General features: G+C 45.5%; 1 protein-coding gene across 3 annotated transcripts in view; it reads left to right on the forward strand.

Moving 5' to 3' along the window:
* Positions 1-21,298, forward strand: part of LOC109869313 (phosphatidylinositol 3,4,5-trisphosphate-dependent Rac exchanger 1 protein) — a 132,079-nt gene that overhangs the window by 44,699 nt on the left and 66,082 nt on the right. For all 3 annotated transcript variants that reach the window (XR_004205139.1, XM_031803471.1, XM_020459382.2), the window contains 5 exons: positions 6,668-6,829; positions 12,590-12,723; positions 13,036-13,151; positions 14,529-14,678; positions 17,571-17,718. Coding sequence is in view for 2 of the 3 variants with exons in the window: in XM_031803471.1 (XP_031659331.1) it covers positions 6,668-6,829; positions 12,590-12,723; positions 13,036-13,151; positions 14,529-14,678; positions 17,571-17,718 (710 nt within the window). In the remaining variant the exon portion in view is untranslated. The remainder of the gene's footprint in view (positions 1-6,667; positions 6,830-12,589; positions 12,724-13,035; positions 13,152-14,528; positions 14,679-17,570; positions 17,719-21,298) is intronic.

Here is a 21,298-nt window from a genome sequence, read left to right on the forward strand (position 1 = left end):
GATAGTAGATGGGACCTGGGTCAGAAGGATAGTAGATGGGACCTGGCTGCATAGGGTCAGAAGGATAGTAGATGGGACCTGGCTGCATAGGGTCAGAAGGATAGTAGATGGACCTGGGTCAGAAGGATAGTTGATGGGACCTGGCTACATAGGGTCAGAAGGATAGTAGATGGGACCTGGCTGCATAGGGTCAGAAGGATAGTAGATGGGACCTGGCTGCATAGGGTCAGAAGGATAGTAGATGGACCTGGGTCAGAAGGATAGTTGATGGGACCTGGCTACATAGGGTCAGAAGGATAGTAGATGGGACCTGGCTGCATAGGGTCAGAAGGACAGTAGATGGGACCTGGCTACATAGGGTCAGAAGGATAGTAGATGGACCTGGCTACATAGGGTCAGAATGATAGTAGATGGACCTGGCTGCATAGGGTCAGATGGATAGTAGATGGACCTGGCTGCATAGGGTCACGAGGATAGTAGATGGGACCTGGCTGCATAGGGTCAGGAGGATAGTAGATGGGACCTGGCTACATAGGGTCAAGAGGATAGTAGATGGGACCTGGCTACATAGGGTCAGAAGGATAGTAGATGGACCTGGGTCAGAAGGATAGTAGATGGGACCTGGCTACATAGGGTCAGAAGGATAGTAGATGGGACCTGGCTACATAGGGTCAGAAGGATAGTAGATGGGACCTGGCTGCATAGGGTCAGAAGGATAGTAGATGGACCTGGCTACATAGGGTCAGAAGGATAGTAGACGGGACCTGGCTGCATAGGGTCAGAAGGATAGCAGATGGGACCTGGTTACATAGGATCAGAAGGATAGCAGATGGAACCTGGCTACATAGGGTCAGAAGGATAGTAGATGGACCTGGCTACATTGGGTCAGAAGGATAGTAGATGGGACCTGGGTCAGAAGGATAGTAGATGGGACCTGGCTACATAGGGTCCGAAGGATAGTAGATGGGACCTGGGTCAGAAGGATAGTAGATGGGACCTGGCTGCATAGGGTCAGAAGGATAGTAGATGGACCTGGCTGTATAGGGTCAGGAGGATAGTAGATGGGACCTGGCTGCATAGGGTCAGAAGGATAGTAGATGGGACCTGGGTCAGAAGGATAGTAGATGGGACCTGGCTACATAGGGTCAGAAGGATAGTAGATGGGACCTGGGTCAGAAGGATAGTAGATGGACCTGGCTACATATGTTCAGAAGGATAGTAGATGGGACCTGGCTACATAGGGTCAGAAGGATAGTAGATGGGACCTGGGTCAGAAGGATAGTAGATGGGACCTGGCTGCATAGGGTCATAAGGATAGTAGATGGACCTGGCTGCATAGGGTCAGGAGGATAGTAGATGGGACCTGGCTGCATAGGGTCAGAAGGATAGTAGATGGGACCTGGCTGCATAGGGTCAGAAGAATAGTAGATGGACCTGGCTGCATAGGGTCACGAGGATAGTAGATGGGACCTGGCTGCATAGGGTCAGAAGGATAGTAGACGGGACCTGGGTCAGAAGGATAGTAGATGGGACCTGGCTACATAGGGTCAGAAGGATAGTAGATGGGACCTGGCTGCATAGGGTCATGCATAGGGTCAGAAGGACCGTAGATGGGACCTGGCTACATAGGGTCAGAAGGATAGTAGATGGACCTGGCTACATAGGGTCAGAATGATAGTAGATGGACCTTGCTGCATAGGGTCAGATGGATAGTAGATGGACCTGGCTGCATAGGGTCACGAGGATAGTAGATGGGACCTGGCTACATGGGGTCAGAAGGATAGTAGATGGACCTGGGTCAGAAGGATAGTAGATGGGACCTGGCTACATAGGGTCAGAAGGATAGTAGATGGGACCTGGCTGCATAGGGTCAGAAGGATAGTAGACGGGACCTGGGTGCAAAGGGTCAGAAGGATAGTAGATGGGACCTGGCTACATAGGGTCAGGAGGATAGTAGATGGGACCTGGCTGCATAGGGTCAGAAGGACAGTAGATGGGACCTGTTTACATAGGGTCAGAAGGATAGTAGATGGGACCTGGATACATAGGGTCAGAAGGACAGTAGATGGGACCTGTTTACATAGGGTCAGAAGGATAGTAGATGGGACCTGGATACATAGGGTCAGATGGATAGTAGATGGACCTGGCCGCATAGGGTCACGAGGATAGTAGATGGGACCTGGCTGCATAGGGTCAGGAGGATAGTAGATGGGACCTGGCTACATAGGGTCAGGAGGATAGTAGATGGGACCTGGCTGCATAGGGTCAGATGGATAGTAGTTGGACCTGGCTGCATAGGGTCACGAGGATAGTAGATGGGACCTGGCCGCATAGGGTCACGAGGATAGTAGATGGGACTTGGCTACATGGGGTCAGAAGGATAGTAGTTGGGACCTGGCTGCATAGTGTCAGGAGGAAAGTAGATGGGACCTGGCTGCATAGGGTCAGAAGGATAGTAGATGGGACCTGGCTACATAGGGTCAGAATGATAGTAGATGGACCTGGGTCAGAAGGATAGTAGATGGGACCTGGCTGCATATGGTCAGAAGGATAGTAGATGGACCTGGGTCAGAAGGATAGTAGATGGGACCTGGCTACATAGGGTCAGAAGTATAGTAGATGGGACCTGGCTACATAGGGTCAGAAGGATAGTAGATGGACCTGGGTCAGAAGGATAGTTGATGGGACCTGGCTACATAGGGTCAGAAGGATAGTAGATGGGACCTGGCTGCATAGGGTCAGAAAGATAGTAGATGGGACCTGGCTGCATAGGGTCAGAAGGATAGTAGATGGACCTGGGTCAGAAGGATAGTTGATGGGACCTGGCTACATAGGGTCAGAAGGATAGTAGATGGGACCTGGCTGCATAGGGTCAGAAGGACAGTAGATGGGACCTGGCTACATAGGGTCAGAAGGATAGTAGATGGACCTGGCTACATAGGGTCAGAATGATAGTAGATGGACCTGGCTGCATAGGGTCAGATCGATAGTAGATGGACCTGGCTGCATAGGGTCACGAGGATAGTAGATGGGACCTGGCTGCATAGGGTCAGGAGGATAGTAGATGGGACCTGGCTACATAGGGTCAAGAGGATAGTAGATGGGACCTGGCTACATAGGGTCAGAAGGATAGTAGATGGACCTGGGTCAGAAGGATAGTAGATGGGACCTGGCTACATAGGGTCAGAAGGATAGTAGATGGGACCTGGCTACATAGGGTCAGAAGGATAGTAGATGGGACCTGGCTGCATAGGGTCAGAAGGATAGTAGATGGACCTGGCTACATAGGGTCAGAAGGATAGTAGACGGGACCTGGCTGCATAGGGTCAGAAGGATAACAGATGGGACCTGGTTACATAGGATCAGAAGGATAGCAGATGGAACCTGGCTACATAGGGTCAGAAGGATAGTAGATGGACCTGGCTACATTGGGTCAGAAGGATAGTAGATGGGACCTGGGTCAGAAGGATAGTAGATGGGACCTGGCTACATAGGGTCCGAAGGATAGTAGATGGGACCTGGGTCAGAATGATAGTAGATGGGACCTGGCTGCATAGGGTCAGAAGGATAGTAGATTGACCTGGCTGTATAGGGTCAGGAGGATAGTAGATGGGACCTGGCTGCATAGGGTCAGAAGGATAGTAGATGGGACCTGGGTCAGAAGGATAGTAGATGGGACCTGGCTACATAGGGTCAGAAGGATAGTAGATGGGACCTGGGTCAGAAGGATAGTAGATGGACCTGGCTACATATGTTCAGAAGGATAGTAGATGGGACCTGGCTACATAGGGTCAGAAGGATAGTAGATGGGACCTGGGTCAGAAGGATAGTAGATGGGACCTGGCTGCATAGGGTCATAAGGATAGTAGATGGACCTGGCTGCATAGGGTCAGGAGGATAGTAGATGGGACCTGGCTGCATAGGGTCAGAAGGATAGTAGATGGGACCTGGCTGCATAGGGTCAGAAGAATAGTAGACGGGACCTGGCTGCATAGGGTCAGATGGATAGTAGATGGACCTGGCTGCATAGGGTCACGAGGATAGTAGATGGGACCTGGCTGCATAGGGTCAGAAGGATAGTAGACGGGACCTGGGTCAGAAGGATAGTAGATGGGACCTGGCTACATAGGGTCAGAAGGATAGTAGATGGGACCTGGCTGCATAGGGTCATGCATAGGGTCAGAAGGACCGTAGATGGGACCTGGCTACATAGGGTCAGAAGGATAGTAGATGGACCTGGCTACATAGGGTCAGAATGATAGTAGATGGACCTTGCTGCATAGGGTCAGATGGATAGTAGATGGACCTGGCTGCATAGGGTCACGAGGATAGTAGATGGGACCTGGCTACATGGGGTCAGAAGGATAGTAGATGGACCTGGGTCAGAAGGATAGTAGATGGGACCTGGCTACATAGGGTCAGAAGGATAGTAGATGGGACCTGGCTGCATAGGGTCAGAAGGATAGTAGACGGGACCTGGGTGCAAAGGGTCAGAAGGATAGTAGATGGGACCTGGCTACATAGGGTCAGGAGGATAGTAGATGGGACCTGGCTGCATAGGGTCAGAAGGACAGTAGATGGGACCTGTTTACATAGGGTCAGAAGGATAGTAGATGGGACCTGGATACATAGGGTCAGAAGGACAGTAGATGGGACCTGTTTACATAGGGTCAGAAGGATAGTAGATGGGACCTGGATACATAGGGTCAGATGGATAGTAGATGGACCTGGCCGCATAGGGTCACGAGGATAGTAGATGGGACCTGGCTGCATAGGGTCAGGAGGATAGTAGATGGGACCTGGCTACATAGGGTCAGGAGGATAGTAGATGGGACCTGGCTGCATAGGGTCAGATGGATAGTAGTTGGACCTGGCTGCATAGGGTCACGAGGATAGTAGATGGGACCTGGCCGCATAGGGTCACGAGGATAGTAGATGGGACTTGGCTACATGGGGTCAGAAGGATAGTAGTTGGGACCTGGCTGCATAGTGTCAGGAGGAAAGTAGATGGGACCTGGCTGCATAGGGTCAGAAGGATAGTAGATGGGACCTGGCTACATAGGGTCAGAATGATAGTAGATGGACCTGGGTCAGAAGGATAGTAGATGGGACCTGGCTGCATATGGTCAGAAGGATAGTAGATGGACCTGGGTCAGAAGGATAGTAGATGGGACCTGGCTACATAGGGTCAGAAGTATAGTAGATGGGACCTGGCTACATAGGGTCAGAAGGATAGTAACCTGTAAACAACAAAATAACATTGAGATAAAGTACAATTAATTGTCTCACCCCTGTCAATCTGTATTTACACAGCTCAGTAAAAGGTATTTGCCTGCCTCCATTTATATATACACTACCGTTCAAAAGTTTGGGGTCGCTTTTATAAATGTCTAAAAATGTGCTTATCTTTTTTTTCTTTTTTTCTGTCCATTAAAATAACATTAAATTGATCAGAAATACAGTGTTGACGTTGTAAATGACTATTGTAGCTGGAAACGGAATATTGTTTTTAAAAAAAAGGCCCATTATCAGCAACCATCACTCCTGTGTTCCAATGGCACATTGTGTTAGCTAATCCAAGTTTATCATTTTAAAAGGCTAATTGATCATTAGAAAACCTTTTTGCAATGTTGTTAGTACAGCTGAAAACTGTTATGATTAAAGAAACAATCAATCTTGCCTTCTGTAGACTAGTTGAGTATCTGGAGCATCAGCATTTGTGGGTTTGATTATAGGCTCAAAATAGCCAGAAACAAAGACCTTTCTTCTGTATCTCGTCAGTCTATTCTTGTTCTGAGAAATGAAGGCTATTCCGTGAGAGAAATTGCCAAGAAACTGAAGATCTCATACAATCTGTACTACTCCCTTCACAGAACAGCACAAACTGGTTCTAACCAGAATAGAAAGAGACGTGGGAGGCCCTGGTGCACAACTGAGCAACAGGACAAGTACATTAGTGTGTAGTTTGAGAAACGCCTCACAAGTCCTCAACTGGCAGCTTAATTTTTATTTATTTAATTTAATTTTATATTGAACCTTTATTTAACTAGGCAAGTCAGTTAAGAACAAATTCTTATTTACAATGACAGCCTAAGAACAGTTCTGCTCCTGAACAGATTTTTTAGCTTGTCAGATCCGGCATTCGATCTTGCGACCTTTCAGTCACTGGCCCAACACTCTAATCACTAGGCTACCTGCCACCCCATTAAATAGTACCCACAAAACACCAGTCTCAACGTCAACAGTGAAAAGGCGACTCCGGGATTCTGGCCTTCTAGGCAGAGTTGCAAAGAAAAAGCCATATCTCAGACTGGCCAATAAAAAGAAAAGATTAAGGTGGGTAAAAGACACCGGACAGATGATCTCTGTCTAGAAGGCCAGCATCCCGGAGTCGCCTCTTCTCTGTTGACGTTGAGACTGGTGTTTTGCCAGTACGATTTCATGAAGCTGCCAGTTGAGGACTATTTATGATCGCCATTTTCCACCCCACCTCCAACTTCTCTCTTTTCCAACTTCTACATTCAACTTCCACGTAATGAGCATGGTGCTTAACAGCCCTGGTGCGAAACAAATACTGTTTATGTACTGTAGTACTACTGAAGACATTTTGACTCTTTGCCTTTATTCCCTTATGGTCTTTATTCCCTACTCTCTCTCCCCCCACTAGGAGCTGCTGAAGCGGACACCCAAGAAGCACTCGGACTACCCTGCGGTGGAGGAGGCCCTGCAGGCCATGAAGGCAGTGTGCTCCAACATCAACGAGACCAAGAGGCAGATGGAGAAACTGGAGGCCCTGGAGCAGCTACAGTCGCACATCGAGGGCTGGGAGGTGAGGGATCCTATCCTATTTTAGGCCATGGCGCTAGGATGCACCCTAAAGATCACCATTGATGGAGGTAGAGCGGATGGGAGTGAGGGCAGAGAACAGTGCTCGAAGGTGAGAAAAGGGGGGAGAGAAGTGTTCCATAAGGATGAGGGGTGATAGAAGGGTGAGAGGGACATGGAAGGTGAAAGGAGGTGTAATATAAAAATGAGAAGGATGAGAGGGGTGGGAGGTGAGGAGACATTGAGAGGTCTGAGATAAAGATGGATGAGAGTCAGATGGGGAGAGAGAAAAGGGCAAGGTTCTCCTTTTATATAGAAATGGGACATGTGACCTGAAAGGGATGGAAAAGGGAAGCTCTGAGTTTGGAGTTTTGTCATTGGATTTTCCCCACTCTCTTTCTAGCTCGATCTCTCACACACGTATACTGTACACACAAACACACACGCACACACTGTCCACCTCATTGACCCCATCCCCACTCTGTCACGGCTGTTGCTATAAAGCTTTGGGCCAGTTTTCGAGAGTCCACTGAGCACCATTTCATTTTCTGTGAAGGTAAAACGCTCCTCCAGCCTCCCAAATCACCAGCGTGCACAGTGCATGGATAGGACTTGGGAGTGGAGTGGAGTGGGGTGCCCAGTGCTTTTTTTCACACATCCCTCACCCTCCACAACAGAGCCCATGTCTCCTGACTCCCCTTGGCCCCCGAGAGGACAATCCACTCGCTCAAGAGCCAAGGGAAGGTCATCAGGCACCCTGCCCAATGTCACGATGTCATTGCGGTCCCTTCCACAGGTCAATGTGTTGTGTTGATATAGGAATGTGATTGTCGTTTTTTCTCTCCAATGTCTCTAATTCAATTCTACCTACTGACATGGGGGCAGTTGGACATCTGCGTTTGAGATTGGTTCTCTCATATCACTTTGCATTGACCCCTAGCAGTATTAGGATGAACGAGTAATGGGACATAGAGTTGCCGTCTACACTCTTGCGTATCACAGTCTCATGAAAGGCACTGCCCTTCCTTGCTCCCTGTAAGCACTCCATCTTTAGCCCATTAGTTCTACTTTCTCCACTCCCCCACGTTCCAGTTGAATTACCTCTCCACTCATAATGGGAATGTAGTAGTGCGGAATCAAGGCCCAGCCGCATTACCGTTGTCCTAATAGACAGACAGCCCCCACTATCCCTCCATCAACCACCTGGCTTTCTGCCCAGTTAAACATGGAATTGGATTGATCGGGGGAAACCTTATGTCTGCTAGGCTGGTTGGAATCCATCTGACCTGAAATGGCACCTATTTTTGTGCACTATTCCCTATATCAAGGGGTACCCAAGTACTATTTGAGAAGGTCCTGTCGCACACATTTCCTAGGTGTCAAAGGTCCGGATGGATAATGTAATTTATCATCGTAGTAACAAACCCCCACCGCGCAACCCACTCGACCCGAAACTGTTCACACACCTCTTGTTGGTGGAGAGAACATAAAAAATGTACAAAGCTAATTTCCCATGTTTTGCTTTGGGAAGAGATTGTTTTTCCTTTTCTTAAGCTCATTTCCTGCAGTTCCACGCCCATACGTGATTAACGTCACAGCTGAAATCCCATTGGTCAACCTTTGAAAATCCCTTTAGCTTTCTTGTTTACATTTTGTGATAGTGTATAACCCTAAAAATACTGACTTACAAATGTCACATCTAATGACTAAATTGTGATGAATGGACCTAAAGTTCAACCACGTTGTCAAAAAGGTTAATTGGCCACATACCGAGTCATATTAGAGCCTTTAGCACATACTGGATGATGTTATCCAGCTTCTAAAGCTACAAAGCTAATCAGAGAGACTTTAATATGTAGCCTGAATGATAATGAGTTATGAAACAAGTTGAATCTCTCAATTGAAAACGTGTGGGTGGCTTAAAGAAGGACAAGTGAAATAGCCAGGTATTCAGACGTGCCTGAAATGCGGTTTGAGAGACATGCTAACAGTTTTTCCCATTTAGTTTGACAAGACTCCTTGTTGGTCCATTTTCGGCCATTCAACTTTGACATTGAAAGGCTACCAAGGTTTTATTTCCTGTGAAACTGTGAGACTGGTTTGTTTTCCATAAGAAGCAACACAAACAGAAGTGTTCTTCGCACTTAACCTTTTCACACATACCAACAAACAGGTGTGATCATTCTACAGTGGTCCCTGCAGCATACGCTCAAACCGGTATGATTAGAATGCTTATTTAGAATGTCCAGTTTTGATTGACCCAACAGTCAGCATGTGAGCTAGCCACACTGTTTTTTCACAGAAACCTTTTGTACAAGCACAGTCTTTACAAAGTTATGTTCTGAATGTGACCAGTTTATCTTTGGATGCAATGTTCAGACATTCACAGAAGTAGCGACAGCATAGCACAATCGTCAGAACCGGAAAATGTAGGCTACATAAGTCCTAGTGTTAACTGAGGAAAGATTGACGTAACACAAGTGGTCATAGTTAGCTAGTTTTGTATAACTCTCAGCTGACAGAAACTACCATGTGAATTAGCTAATAGCAATTACTATTTATAATTCGTCACATTATGGGTGAGCTCACCATTGATCGAAATAATCAAGTAAAAAACTTTCTAGAAAACAAAAGTAATCCGACGATGGGGTAGTTTGTGTGCGCCTCTGTTTGTTTTTTGTGTCAACCAAAGATAATTAGAGGAGACCAGATGAGTTTGGTCTGTTTACATGTTGAAGGAGGTGTGTCAGCTACCTTCCCTTCATTCACTTCCGGAAGTTTACACGAAAGATGAGTGAACCATTCCTTCAGCTCCATTATAACGTCTTTGGTCAAACAGACGTTTAGGTGATACCCAGAAGGCATTATATAATGTCAACAAACATGGCGCCACACATAGCTGGCAAATAGCTTAGCATTAGCTCATTATAATCAGTACAACTTTCAGATAAGTATTTTACACACACCATAGGAATCCAATACAGTCTATACAAGAATCAGAAGGCATTATTTGTCAGCAGTACTTGAAAACATGAATAAAACTGTAAATACATTATGCCACATGCATGAATACATTCAGTTGAAGTCAGTGGTTTAGATACACCTTAGCCAAGTACATTTAAACTCAGTTTTTCACAATTCCTGACATTTAATCCTAGTAACAATTCCCCAGATTTAGGTCAGTTAGGATCACCACTTTATTTTAAGAATGTGAAATATCAGAATACTAGTAGAGTGATTTCTATCAGCTTTTATTTCTTTCATCACATTCCCAGTGGGTCAGAATTTTACATACACTCAATATTTGGTACTTAGTATTTGGTAGCATTGCCTTTAAATTGTATAACCTGGGTCAAATGTTTCGGGTAGCCTTCCACAAGCTTCCCACAACAAGTTGGGTGAATTTTGGCCCAATCCTCTTGACAGAGCTGGTGTAACTGAGTCAGGTTTGTAGGCCTCCTTGCTCGCACATGCTTTTTCAGTTCTGCCAACAAATTTTCTATAGGCTTGAGGTCAGGGCTTTGTGATGGCCACTCGAATACCTTGACTTTGTTGTCCTTAAGCCATTTTGCCACAACTTTGGAAGTATGCCTGGGGTCATTGACCATTTGGAAGACCCATTTGCAACCAAGCATTAACTTCCTGACTGATGTCTTGAGATGTTGCTTCAATATATCCACATAATTGTCCATCCTCATGAAGCCATCTATTTTGTGAAGTGCACCCAGTCCCTCCTGCAGCAAAGCACCCCCACAACATGGTGCTGCCACCCCCGTGCTTCACGGTTGGGATGGTGTTCTTCAGCTTGCAAGCTTCCCCCTTTTTCCTCCTACCATAACGATGGTCATTATGGCCAAACAGTTCTATTTTTGTTTTATCAGACCAGAGGACATTTCTCCAAAAAGTAAAATTTTTGTCCCAATGTTCAGTTGCAAACCGTAGTCTGGCTTTTTGTATGGCGGTTTTGGAGCAGTGGCTTCTTCCTTGCTGAGCGGCCTTTCAGGTTATGTCGATATAGGACTCATTTTACTGGATATAGACACTCTTGTACCTGTGTCCTCCAGCATCTTCACAAGGTCCTTTACTGTTGTTCTGGGATTGATTTGCACTTTTTGTACCAAAGTATGTTCATCTCTAGGAGACAGAACGTGTCTCCTTCCTTAGCGGTATGACAGCTGCGTGGTCCCATGGAGTTTATACTTGCGTACTATTCTTGTACAGATGAACGTGGTACCTTCAGGCGTTTGGAAATTGTTCCCAAGGATGAACCAGACTTGTGGAGGTCTACAAAAAACATTCTGAGGTCTTGGCTGATTTCGTTAGATTTTCACATGATGTCATGGAAAGATGCACCGAGTTTGAAGGTAGGCCTTGAAATACATCCACAGGTACACCTAAAATTGACTCAAATTATGTCAATTAGCCTATCGGAAGCTTCAAAAAGCCATGAAGTCATTTTTTCCCCAGGCTTTTTAAAGGCACAGTAAACTTAGTGTGTAAACTTCTGATCTACTGGAATTATGCTAGTGAATTTTAAGTGGAATAATCTGTCTGTAAACAATTGTTGAAGAAATTACTTGTTATACACAAAGTAGATGTCCTAACAGACTTGCCAAAACTATAGTTTGTTAACAAGACATTTGTGGAGTGGTTGAAAAACAGTGTTTGTAAACTTCCGACTATATATATATATATATATACATACATACATACATACATACATACATACATACATACATACATACATACATACATACATACAGTACAAGTCAAAAGATTGACACCTACTCATTCCAGGGTTTTGACTGTTTTCTACATCAAAACTATGAAATTACATTCAATGTTGCCTTGATGTCAGCACCTGGAATGCATTTCAATTAACAGGTGTGCCTTGTTAAGTTAATTTGTTGAATTAGCCAATCAGTTGTGTTGTGACATGGTAGGGGTGGTATTCAGAAGATAGCCCTATTTGGTAAAAGACCATGTCCATTTTATGGCAAGAACAGCTCAAATAACCAAAGAGAAATGACAATCCATCATTACTTTAAGACATGAGGGTCAGTCAATCAAGAACTCTGATAGTTTGAGAGACTGCACTTGAAGAAACTATCAGAGTTCTACCAGGCTCTGTCGCAGCCGGCCGCGACCGGGAGACCCATGGGAAGGCGCACAATTGTGCCGTCCGGGTTAGGGGAGCATTTGGCCGGAAGGGATGTTCTTGTCCCATTGTGCACTAGTGACTCCTGTGGCTGCATCGTTGAGAGCATTTTGACTGGCTGCATCACCGTTTGGGATGGCAACCGCTTGGCATCTTACCACAAGGCCCAGTACATCACTTGGGCCGAGTTCCCTGCCATCCAGGACCTCTATACCAGGCGGTGTCAGACGATGTTCCAAAACTCCAGTCACCCAAGTCCGACTGTTCCATCTAGAGGTTTTGATGCACCAAATCTGGAACCGACAGGACCCTGAACAGCTTCCACACCCAAGCCATAAGACTGCTAAATAGTTAACTAAATAGCTAGCCTATTTGTATTGACCATTTTTTGCACTAACTCTAACCCAAGTTAACGTTACTAACATTGTATTTATCCCTTGTGTTTATTATTTTTAAATGTTCCTCTGCATTGTTGGGAAGGGCCCATAAGTAAGCATTTCACTTCTAGTCTACACCTGTTGTTTACGAAACATGTGACAAATACGATTTGATTTGAGAGATTGACGGGCACCAGTGATCTAATTGCCACCCTCTCTTGACTGTCAGGGCACCAATCTGACTGACATCTGCACCGAGCTGCTGCTCCACGGCAACCTGCTCAAGATCTCCGCCGGCAACATCCAAGAGAGAGTCTTCTTCCTGTTTGACAACCTCCTGGTCTACTGCAAGAGGAAGTCCAGGTGAGATTGGGTAGGAAGGGAAGGAGTGATGGAGTCATGCACCTCAGGAAAGTGGCAGGAATGTGTTTTCATTCATTGACGAGAAGTCACCATAGAAAGAAGCCAGACGTGGAAAAACGGAGTAAATCGCCAAATCTTGTTTGTGTAGTGTGTACCAAGCTCATTTTATATGCAAACAAAACAAGTCAAACGTGTGTGTGTGTGTGTGCATACTTGCGCCTGTGTGTGCTTGAGCACTGTATAATTGTTGCCAACACATTTTTTTCTGAGCAGGAGTAACACATTTTCACAATTTTATGTTAAATTTCGTAGGGTAACTGGGAAGAAATCCACAAAGAGGACCAAGTCCATCAATGGCCCCCTGTACGTGTTCAGAGGAAGAATCAACACAGAGGTGATGGAAGTGGAAAACGTTGAGGATGGAACAGGTTCGTGCCAGCCCCACCAGTCATCAGTTCATATAGGAGCATCCATCCATCCCTCTTTTCATTCATCCATTCAGTCATTTTCTTTCTTTCTAGATTAGCTGGTCGAGTAGATTATACAAAGCTAATGAGTGTTGACAATTTGGGTGTGGCAATAAAATCTTGCGTAGTTTTTTCTTGTTTGAACTGCTTACAAACGGTCAGGTGACTATATGAATCTGCTGTCTGCATATTGGTTCAGAGCGGATGCACCGACCTGCATTTCACACCTTTGAACTACTGGGATGCATGCTGTTGCAAGAACTGGCACTTACCAATTTACAACACTGTTTTGCTCATGTGGTTTATTGCACACCAGCCTGTTTTTTCATGTCTTGTGTTCAAATAGTAGTTAAAATTGTTCAAATAATTGAGTTGTGCTTAATCGAGCTAGCCTGGGGCAATATAACCAATGAAGTAGCCCCTAAAATGCTAATCCCTCCGTTCTTGCACTCTAGACCGGCTCAAGGAAATGTTCAAAGCATCTGAAAGATTTCAAGTACTCTTTGAACCCAGGTCTGGTTGTTTTCTGTGAGTGGGTTTATAGTTGTAGGCCTTAGAGGTATGAATGCACGTCTTCTTGGGTTCACATGCCTCTTCTCTGTGCCCCACGGGTTATTTGCTGCCTGTCGCTTCGTACTTTCAGAGGAAATCACAAAGGAAAACATGTTCTCGCTCTGCATGTTTGTCAGAGAGACCGTATAACCTGATAGTGGGACCAAGGTCATGTGTCCTCTTTACACTGCCAGCTTAGCTTGTCTAAGGTTGACAACTGCACTTTTACACCATTCCATTGATTAGTTTTACAGTAATAAGGACAAGACCTAGTGGCTATTTTTTGTATTCAACTAAATATTACAACATTGACATGCACTGACAACTGCAGCTAGACAACATGTAAACAAACAACAAAGCGAAGGCCAGTTCCTTGTTCGTAAGGAGACCTTTTTAGGGTGAGTGTGTGTATATACAGTCACACTGCTTTCATTGGATGAATGCAGTAGCATCATCCTCTTACATCTACTATTGTTTGATACCATTCCCCATGCACACCCAAACATGATTATTTCTCCCTATGCCTCCATCCGGTTTCACATTGCACTAATCCAACTCCATTACCCCAACCCATTGAGAGAGAGAGAGAGAGACACTCTGCTATTTTTTTCTTAGCAGTACTTACAGAATTATGGATATTTCAACTCCATGGTGTTTCAAAGATAGGTGATGCTTGAGAGTGGTGTGGCTAGGCAGGCTGTATTACCTTCCAAGTTTTCAAGAAGAGGAGTCATGGGGTGTGTACTGTACCATGGTCCCTTACTTGTTATGTACCTCTTTTCTTAGCTGACTACCACAGCAACAACTACACAGTGACCAACGGCTGGAAGCTCCACAACACGGCCAAGAACAAGTGGTTCGTCTGCATGGCCAAGAACGCAGAGGACAAGCAGAAGTGGCTCGACGCTATCTTGAGGGAACGAGAGCAGAGAGAGAGTGAGTAGAATGACAAGGGGGATGTCACTCACACTCCTTCTCTCCCACCTCCATGGAGTGTGTGAAAGAATGCTCTCATGTTTTCTGGTTGTGCTGGCTGACCTCCTCGACTGAAGCAGTATCTCAGCAACGCTACGTGTTGCTAACACAATAATGCTTCAGATAAACAAATGGTTAGCGTTGCAAGAGGGAACAAAATAATTCCTCCAGGCTGTTGTGAGAGCTCCAATTGTCGCATGCAAATTAATTGGTGCATCACTAGGACTGTTGTGGTATGCTTATGGTATGTGGATTATGATGCAGTATGTCTTACTACCCAGAGTCTCTCTAGCTAGCTAGCATTTGTTTCATAAATAAAGTCTTTAAGATCATGACGTGATGACCTAGACCTGCGTTGCCAAATGTATGCAGGTGAGAGCCTGGAGTTTAACATTCAAAGAAAAGAGCCAGTACGAGACCATGTTTTCTAATCAACACCCCCGATTGAGAGCACTTTCTGGAGCAGTTCATTCACAAACAAATTCGAGATGTGCAAAAAAAGACTATTCGCCAGAGCCCGAAAAAGAGCAGTAGCAGCAGCTTTGCCAGAAACCGTAACGCACCAAGCGTGCCAATAAAGCTTGAAAGGCTTTTGCAGGATTCTGTGGCTGTAGGGCATGCCTGGTGATACCTGATAGCATTGGAGGCAGAAATCACAACAGCTTTCCCCAAACTGCATGCAAATGGCAATGACTCAACTTAAACAGCCCAAGGGTTTTGAACAAATAACCACACCTGGTTCTAGCTGTGTACAACAATATTGAATATTTGAAATGTAGCGAATGAGACTAACGCATGGCCTTGAGTGAGCGGTCACAGCAGAAGTCATGGTATCAGTACCTGATCCTGTGGCTACAGTCGAGAAGTGGAGCTTTCCAGAGTACCAAGGGACATTCTAGGTATCCGGTTATGCTAGGCGGAAGTTGACCTGAGTCTAATAGATACCAGATCAGTCACAGTGCAGCCGATCCCAACCCCCCTCCCTGAACCCCCGGCCTAGCCCACATCTGGAAGGTTTGACCATGGCCATTAGATCCACGGCACATCTCTTTCATCCCTGTTTTACTATTGATACCTGACCCATTGTTGGATTCCAGTTCCCGCAGCACACCTCTTTAAAAGGGCACTGACTTCAGTTGGAGGTTTTGGTTGTGGCCCCTTTAAATACTCCCAAGACAGATCCATTTGTTTTGGCCCTGGCAGCTGGATGGGTCTGAGATCGTCTTATCAAAGATTTTGTGGCGATTGAGGGAAAATGAGTGGGCTAGCATGTAAGCCGGTTAGTCTGTGCCTGTGAGAGTGGGAAGAGGGGGTCTCTCGTCAGGCACTGACAGCTGGGGTAGCAGCCCGGGGTTGGGGCCCCCTGCACCAGGACCAGACCCCAGTCTGTCCAATGGCACTCTTTGTTTGAGTCTACTCCAGCTCCTGTCAAGTGTAATCCAACCTCACCTCCATCAGCGGCACCCAGCTCTGGCACACCCGCAAATTGAGTTGCAATTGTCAGAGTCCCATGGTTTAGCAGGACAGTGGAATTTAGCCAATCAGAGAGCCTGATGATGGAGCTCCAAGGTTCAGAGAGCCCAACCGTGTAGTTTAGCAGCTCAGAGAGCCCCACGGTAGAGTTTAGTACAGAGCTAGTTTTACCTACAGTATATGGTTTGGTAGCTCTGTGAACATGGTCGACCTTCAACGGCTCAACATCAACTCTTGTTTTGAATTGCCTCTACATGTTTTTCATAATTTAACATTATTACTCATCTCAGTTGTGTTGCAGCTTGGTAAGCATAACTGCTGCTCTACACCAAAGATATAAACGCTCAGTGATGCCACAGTACATTAGCAGGCGAGTGTCGATACAGTACATTGGCAGGCGAGTGTCGATACAGTACATTGGCAGGCGAGTGTCGATACAGTACATTGGCAGGCGAGTGTCGATACTGTACATTGGCAGGCGAGTGTCGATACTGTACATTGGCAGGCGAGTGTCGATACTGTACATTGGCAGGCGAGTGTCGATACTGTACAGTGGCAGGCGAGTGTCGATACTGTACAGTGGCAGGCGAGTGTCGATAATGTACAGTGGCAGGCGAGTGTCGATACTGTACAGTGGCAGGCGAGTGTCGATACTGTACATTGGCAGGCGAGTGTCGATACTGTACATTGGCAGGCGAGTGTCGATACAGTACATTGGCAGGCGAGTGTCGATACTGTACATTGGCAGGCGAGTGTCGATACTGTACATTGGCAGGCGAGTGTCGATACTGTACATTGGCAGGCGAGTGTCGATACTGTACATTGGCAGGCGAGTGTCGATACTGTACATTGTTCGAGACCTAGACAGATTAACATCTGGATTTCCATCCGAAGGAGGTGGCATACGCCCCTGTACCGTGCCAGACTCCCCAACGAGGCCCTGCAGGCAGGGGCATTGCGTCTTCTGACAGCCCCGTGACAGCCTCTCCCCCTTCGGGGCTGAAACGCGTAGACGTCAGAGGGCTGACTGGAGGAAATGGTGGTGTCCCTCAGGGTTAGGTGTTGGGCCTTGTGTTTTTGGTTGCTGTGACTGCTGCAGCCCCCCTGTGCAAGTCATGGGAATCAGCATGGCTTGTTATGCAGTGAGAGGAGGGATGCAGTCTTTCTCTCGTTCACTCTCTCACCACACAGGGATTTAATCTTTACCCCTATATTTTCTCCCCTTTCTTTCCTGCGTCTGAAAACCAACCACAGTTGGGTTAGACAAATATTGATTGCAGTTTCTAACACCTTAGGCTTTCGATAATAACCAGGCTCATGAACTTCATATGCAAAATGCTTTGGTGTCTGACCCCTTGAGTTTTTCTCTGTTGGTAACAGGTCTGAAGCTTGGGATGGAGCGGGATGCCTACGTTATGATCGCCAAGAAAGGCGAGAAGCTCTACCATATGATGATGACCAAGAGCCGCCACCTGATCAAGGACCGGCGCCGAAAGCTGACTACCGTGCCCAAGTGCTTCATGGGAAAGTGAGTTCTTTCCCACGGAATAATTAACTGATGAGGGAGGTGTCTGGGAATTGTTTTCCTCCCTGTGTTGGGAGCCAAGCACTTTGTCATTGGAGGAGACGGTTCCCAACGAAAACAGAAAGAGCTTCAGTAGAGAAGTGACCTTCCCTTTAACTGCCAGAGCATAATTTGGAACACCCTCTCCTCAAGGTGTGTCTGTGAATTAGCATGAACACACATGCTACAGGAATCATACATTTACCCTGCTTTCACAGTTATACGCACAAACCCACACACACACTTTGGCATGAACACACATGTGGGGATCACACTTAGTCTGCTTCCACAGCAGGGAACACGCAAACATTGCATGAACACACATACAGTGGCAAGAAAAAGTATGTGAACCCTCTGGAATTACCTGGATTTCTGCATCAATTGGTCATCAAATTTGATATGGTTTCCATCTAAGTCACAACAATAGACAAACACAGTCTGCTTAAACTAAAACCACACAAACAATAATATGTTTTCATGTCTTTATTGAACACACCGTGTAAACATTCACAGTGCAGGGTGCAAAAGTATGTGAACCCTTGGATTTAATAACTGGTTGACCCTCCTTTGGCAGCAATAACCTCAACCAAACATGTTCTGTAGTTGTGGATCAGACCTGTACAATGGTCAGGAGGAATTTTGGTCCATTCCTCTTTTACAAAACTGTTTCAGTTCAGCAATATTCTTGGGATGTCTGGTGTGAACTGCTCTCAAGGTCATGCCACAGCATTTTAAATTGGTTTGAGGTCAGGACTCTGACTGGGCCACTCCAGAAGGCGTATTTTCTTCTGTTGAAGCCATTCTGTTGTTGATTTACTTCTGTGTTTTGGGTCGTTGTCCTGTTGCATCACCCAACTTCTGTTGAGCTTCAATTGGCGGACAGGTAGCCTTACATTCTCCTGCAAAATGTCTTGATTAACTTGGGAATTCATTTTTCCATTGATGATCACAAGCTGTCCAGGCCATGAGGCAGCAAAGCAGCCCCAAACCATGATGCTCCCTCCACCATACTTTACAGTTGGGATGAGGTTTTGATGGTGGTGTGCTGTGCCTGTTTTGCTCCACACATAGTGTTGTGTGTTCCTTCCAAACAACTCTACTTTAATTTCATCTGTCCACATAATATTTTGCCAGTTGAACTATGGAACATCCAGGTGCTCTTTTGCGAAATTCAGACGTACAGCAATGTTTTTTTGGACAGCATTGGCTTCTTCTGTGGTGTCCTCCCATGAACACCATTCTGGTTTAGTGTTTCACGAATCGTAGACTCATCAACAGAGATGTTTCCATGTTCCAGAGATTTCTGTAAGTCTTTAGCTGACACTCTAGGATTCTTCTTAACCTCATTGAGCATTCTGCACTGTGAATGTTTTAAATGATGTATTCAATATAGACAAGAAAAATACAATAATGTGTGTGTTATTAGTTTAAGCACACTTTGTTTGAGTATTGTTGTGACTTCGAGGAAGATCAGATCAAATTTGATGACCAATTTATTCACATACTTTCTTCTTGCCATTGTATTTGGATATTAACACACACAGAAATGACCCATTTAGCCTGCTTTCTCAGCAATGCTCATGAACACACACTAGTTTTGCATGAACACACACACACAGGAATCACACATGTAGCCTGCTTTCTCAGCAATGCTCATGAACACACACTCGTTTTGCATGAACACACACACACACACACAGGAATCACACATGTAGCCTGCTTTCTCAGCAATGCTCACATGCACACAGCGAGCCACTGGACTGCGCTGCGCTCTCCTTTTTTCTTTCCCATCAGTCTTTTGAATGCCATGAATTAACAATGAGGGCTGATTTGCCTGCAAGTAATGCTTTTTTTCATCATGCCTCACAGCTCCATAACAAAGTGTTTGTGAGATTCCTTTCAGGGGAAGGGGGGGAAAAAAGGGAGGAAAACGATGTTGATCACCAGGCATTCATTATGGAGTCAGTCAGCATCCTAACAAGGATTTAATGAGTTTCTTTAGAACTGTAAAATGTCATGTCAGGGAGGTACGATTCCATGGGCGTTATGTGTGGGGCAGTTGTCATTGTCTTATAAGGTTGAATTTGAACCCCAAATGAATTTGATACAGAATCCTACAATGCATATCAGTGCCCTCCCAAGTACTACTGATAAGAGAACTCATAATGCCAAAAACAATAACATTTCACACTGTCCTGACTGTCCCGTACCCAAACAAGCTCAATGCTTCCCCCCTCCGTACCTCAAGCCGTCCATCCCCTCTGGTAGTTTTCCTTGTATGACATCCATATAAACACGAGGGGCAGCATTCTTCCCTCCTGTCAGCCCTCCCTCCCTGCATCCTTACCTTCCTGTTTTTATTGAATGCATCCTCTCTGTGTTACTGATGTTATTATAAATGAACATAGCTCACTTCAGGAGATGTCACTAAGTCTTATTGGATTAAATGAATCCGGTACAGAAGGCCAATTTCTCGGTGCCATTTATCTTCGTATCTCCCTAATTTCACAATTTTTCAACGTCGTATTTAGGCAGTTGGTCGTATTCTTCTTTTAGCCTTCCTCTTTCTCAGCCAATTTCCTAATGCAGGTTTCTTTGCTCACATTGGTGCCTGTATTGCATCTTGTGTTTGGCAATGCACCAGGACAGTATTCATTGGCACGAAATGGAAGAAAACAGGCCCAAACATGAAAGGGTTACCTTAATTCTTATCTTATTGTCCTATAAGAAACACTTGTTTTAGTTTTATGTTACAAAACATTTTTATATGTTTTGCTATGTTGTGCAGTAATGAATACGACCCAGATCTTGTGTATGCTGGATGTGCAAACTGATGTGGTTTTCACAAGATTAATTCATTTGACAGATTAGTATCTTGCACACTAGAAACAACATTTGCAATATCAAGTTCCTTGTTCAAGATGAAGCAAGCCTCATGTTGACTCTGATGTAGTATATCCAATAGCTAACTTAGATGACATTGTAGCATGCTGTGCAGAATGTCCGATACAGACACGTGTTCATATGCATGCACGCACACATACAGTACACACACACACTGAGATAATCCCTTAACTTTATTGTACACCCCCCCCCCCCCCCCCACACACACACACATATTACACATTTAGCCTGCTTTGGCAGGACTACTCATGACCGTTCGTTCATACATACATACACATTTGGCATGAACATGCATGCAGAGGAATCATACATTTACCCTACTTTCGCAGCAGGGTACACAAGCACTCTCTCACATTTTGCATGAACACACACACAGGAATCACACATTTAGCCTGCGTTCTCAGCAATGCTCACTCACACATACACATTCAGACAGTCGCTCACATTCACTGTTCGTCGTTCAATGGGATATTGAGTTTGCTCAGTGGCGTGGAACATTGAGCAGAGGGAAATGTTATTTTATCTGCTCCAAACATCTGGTTTGCTCAGTGTCTCAAGAGGGACAATACAGTCTGAGGAGAGAAAATGCTATATTTAAATATGAGGAGGCTTGTATATGAATGGTGCTACAAAAGCCATG

The sequence above is a fragment of the Oncorhynchus kisutch genome, linkage group LG24 (genome assembly GCF_002021735.2).
Source record: "Oncorhynchus kisutch isolate 150728-3 linkage group LG24, Okis_V2, whole genome shotgun sequence".
NCBI classification, from domain to species: Eukaryota; Metazoa; Chordata; class Actinopteri; order Salmoniformes; family Salmonidae; genus Oncorhynchus; species Oncorhynchus kisutch.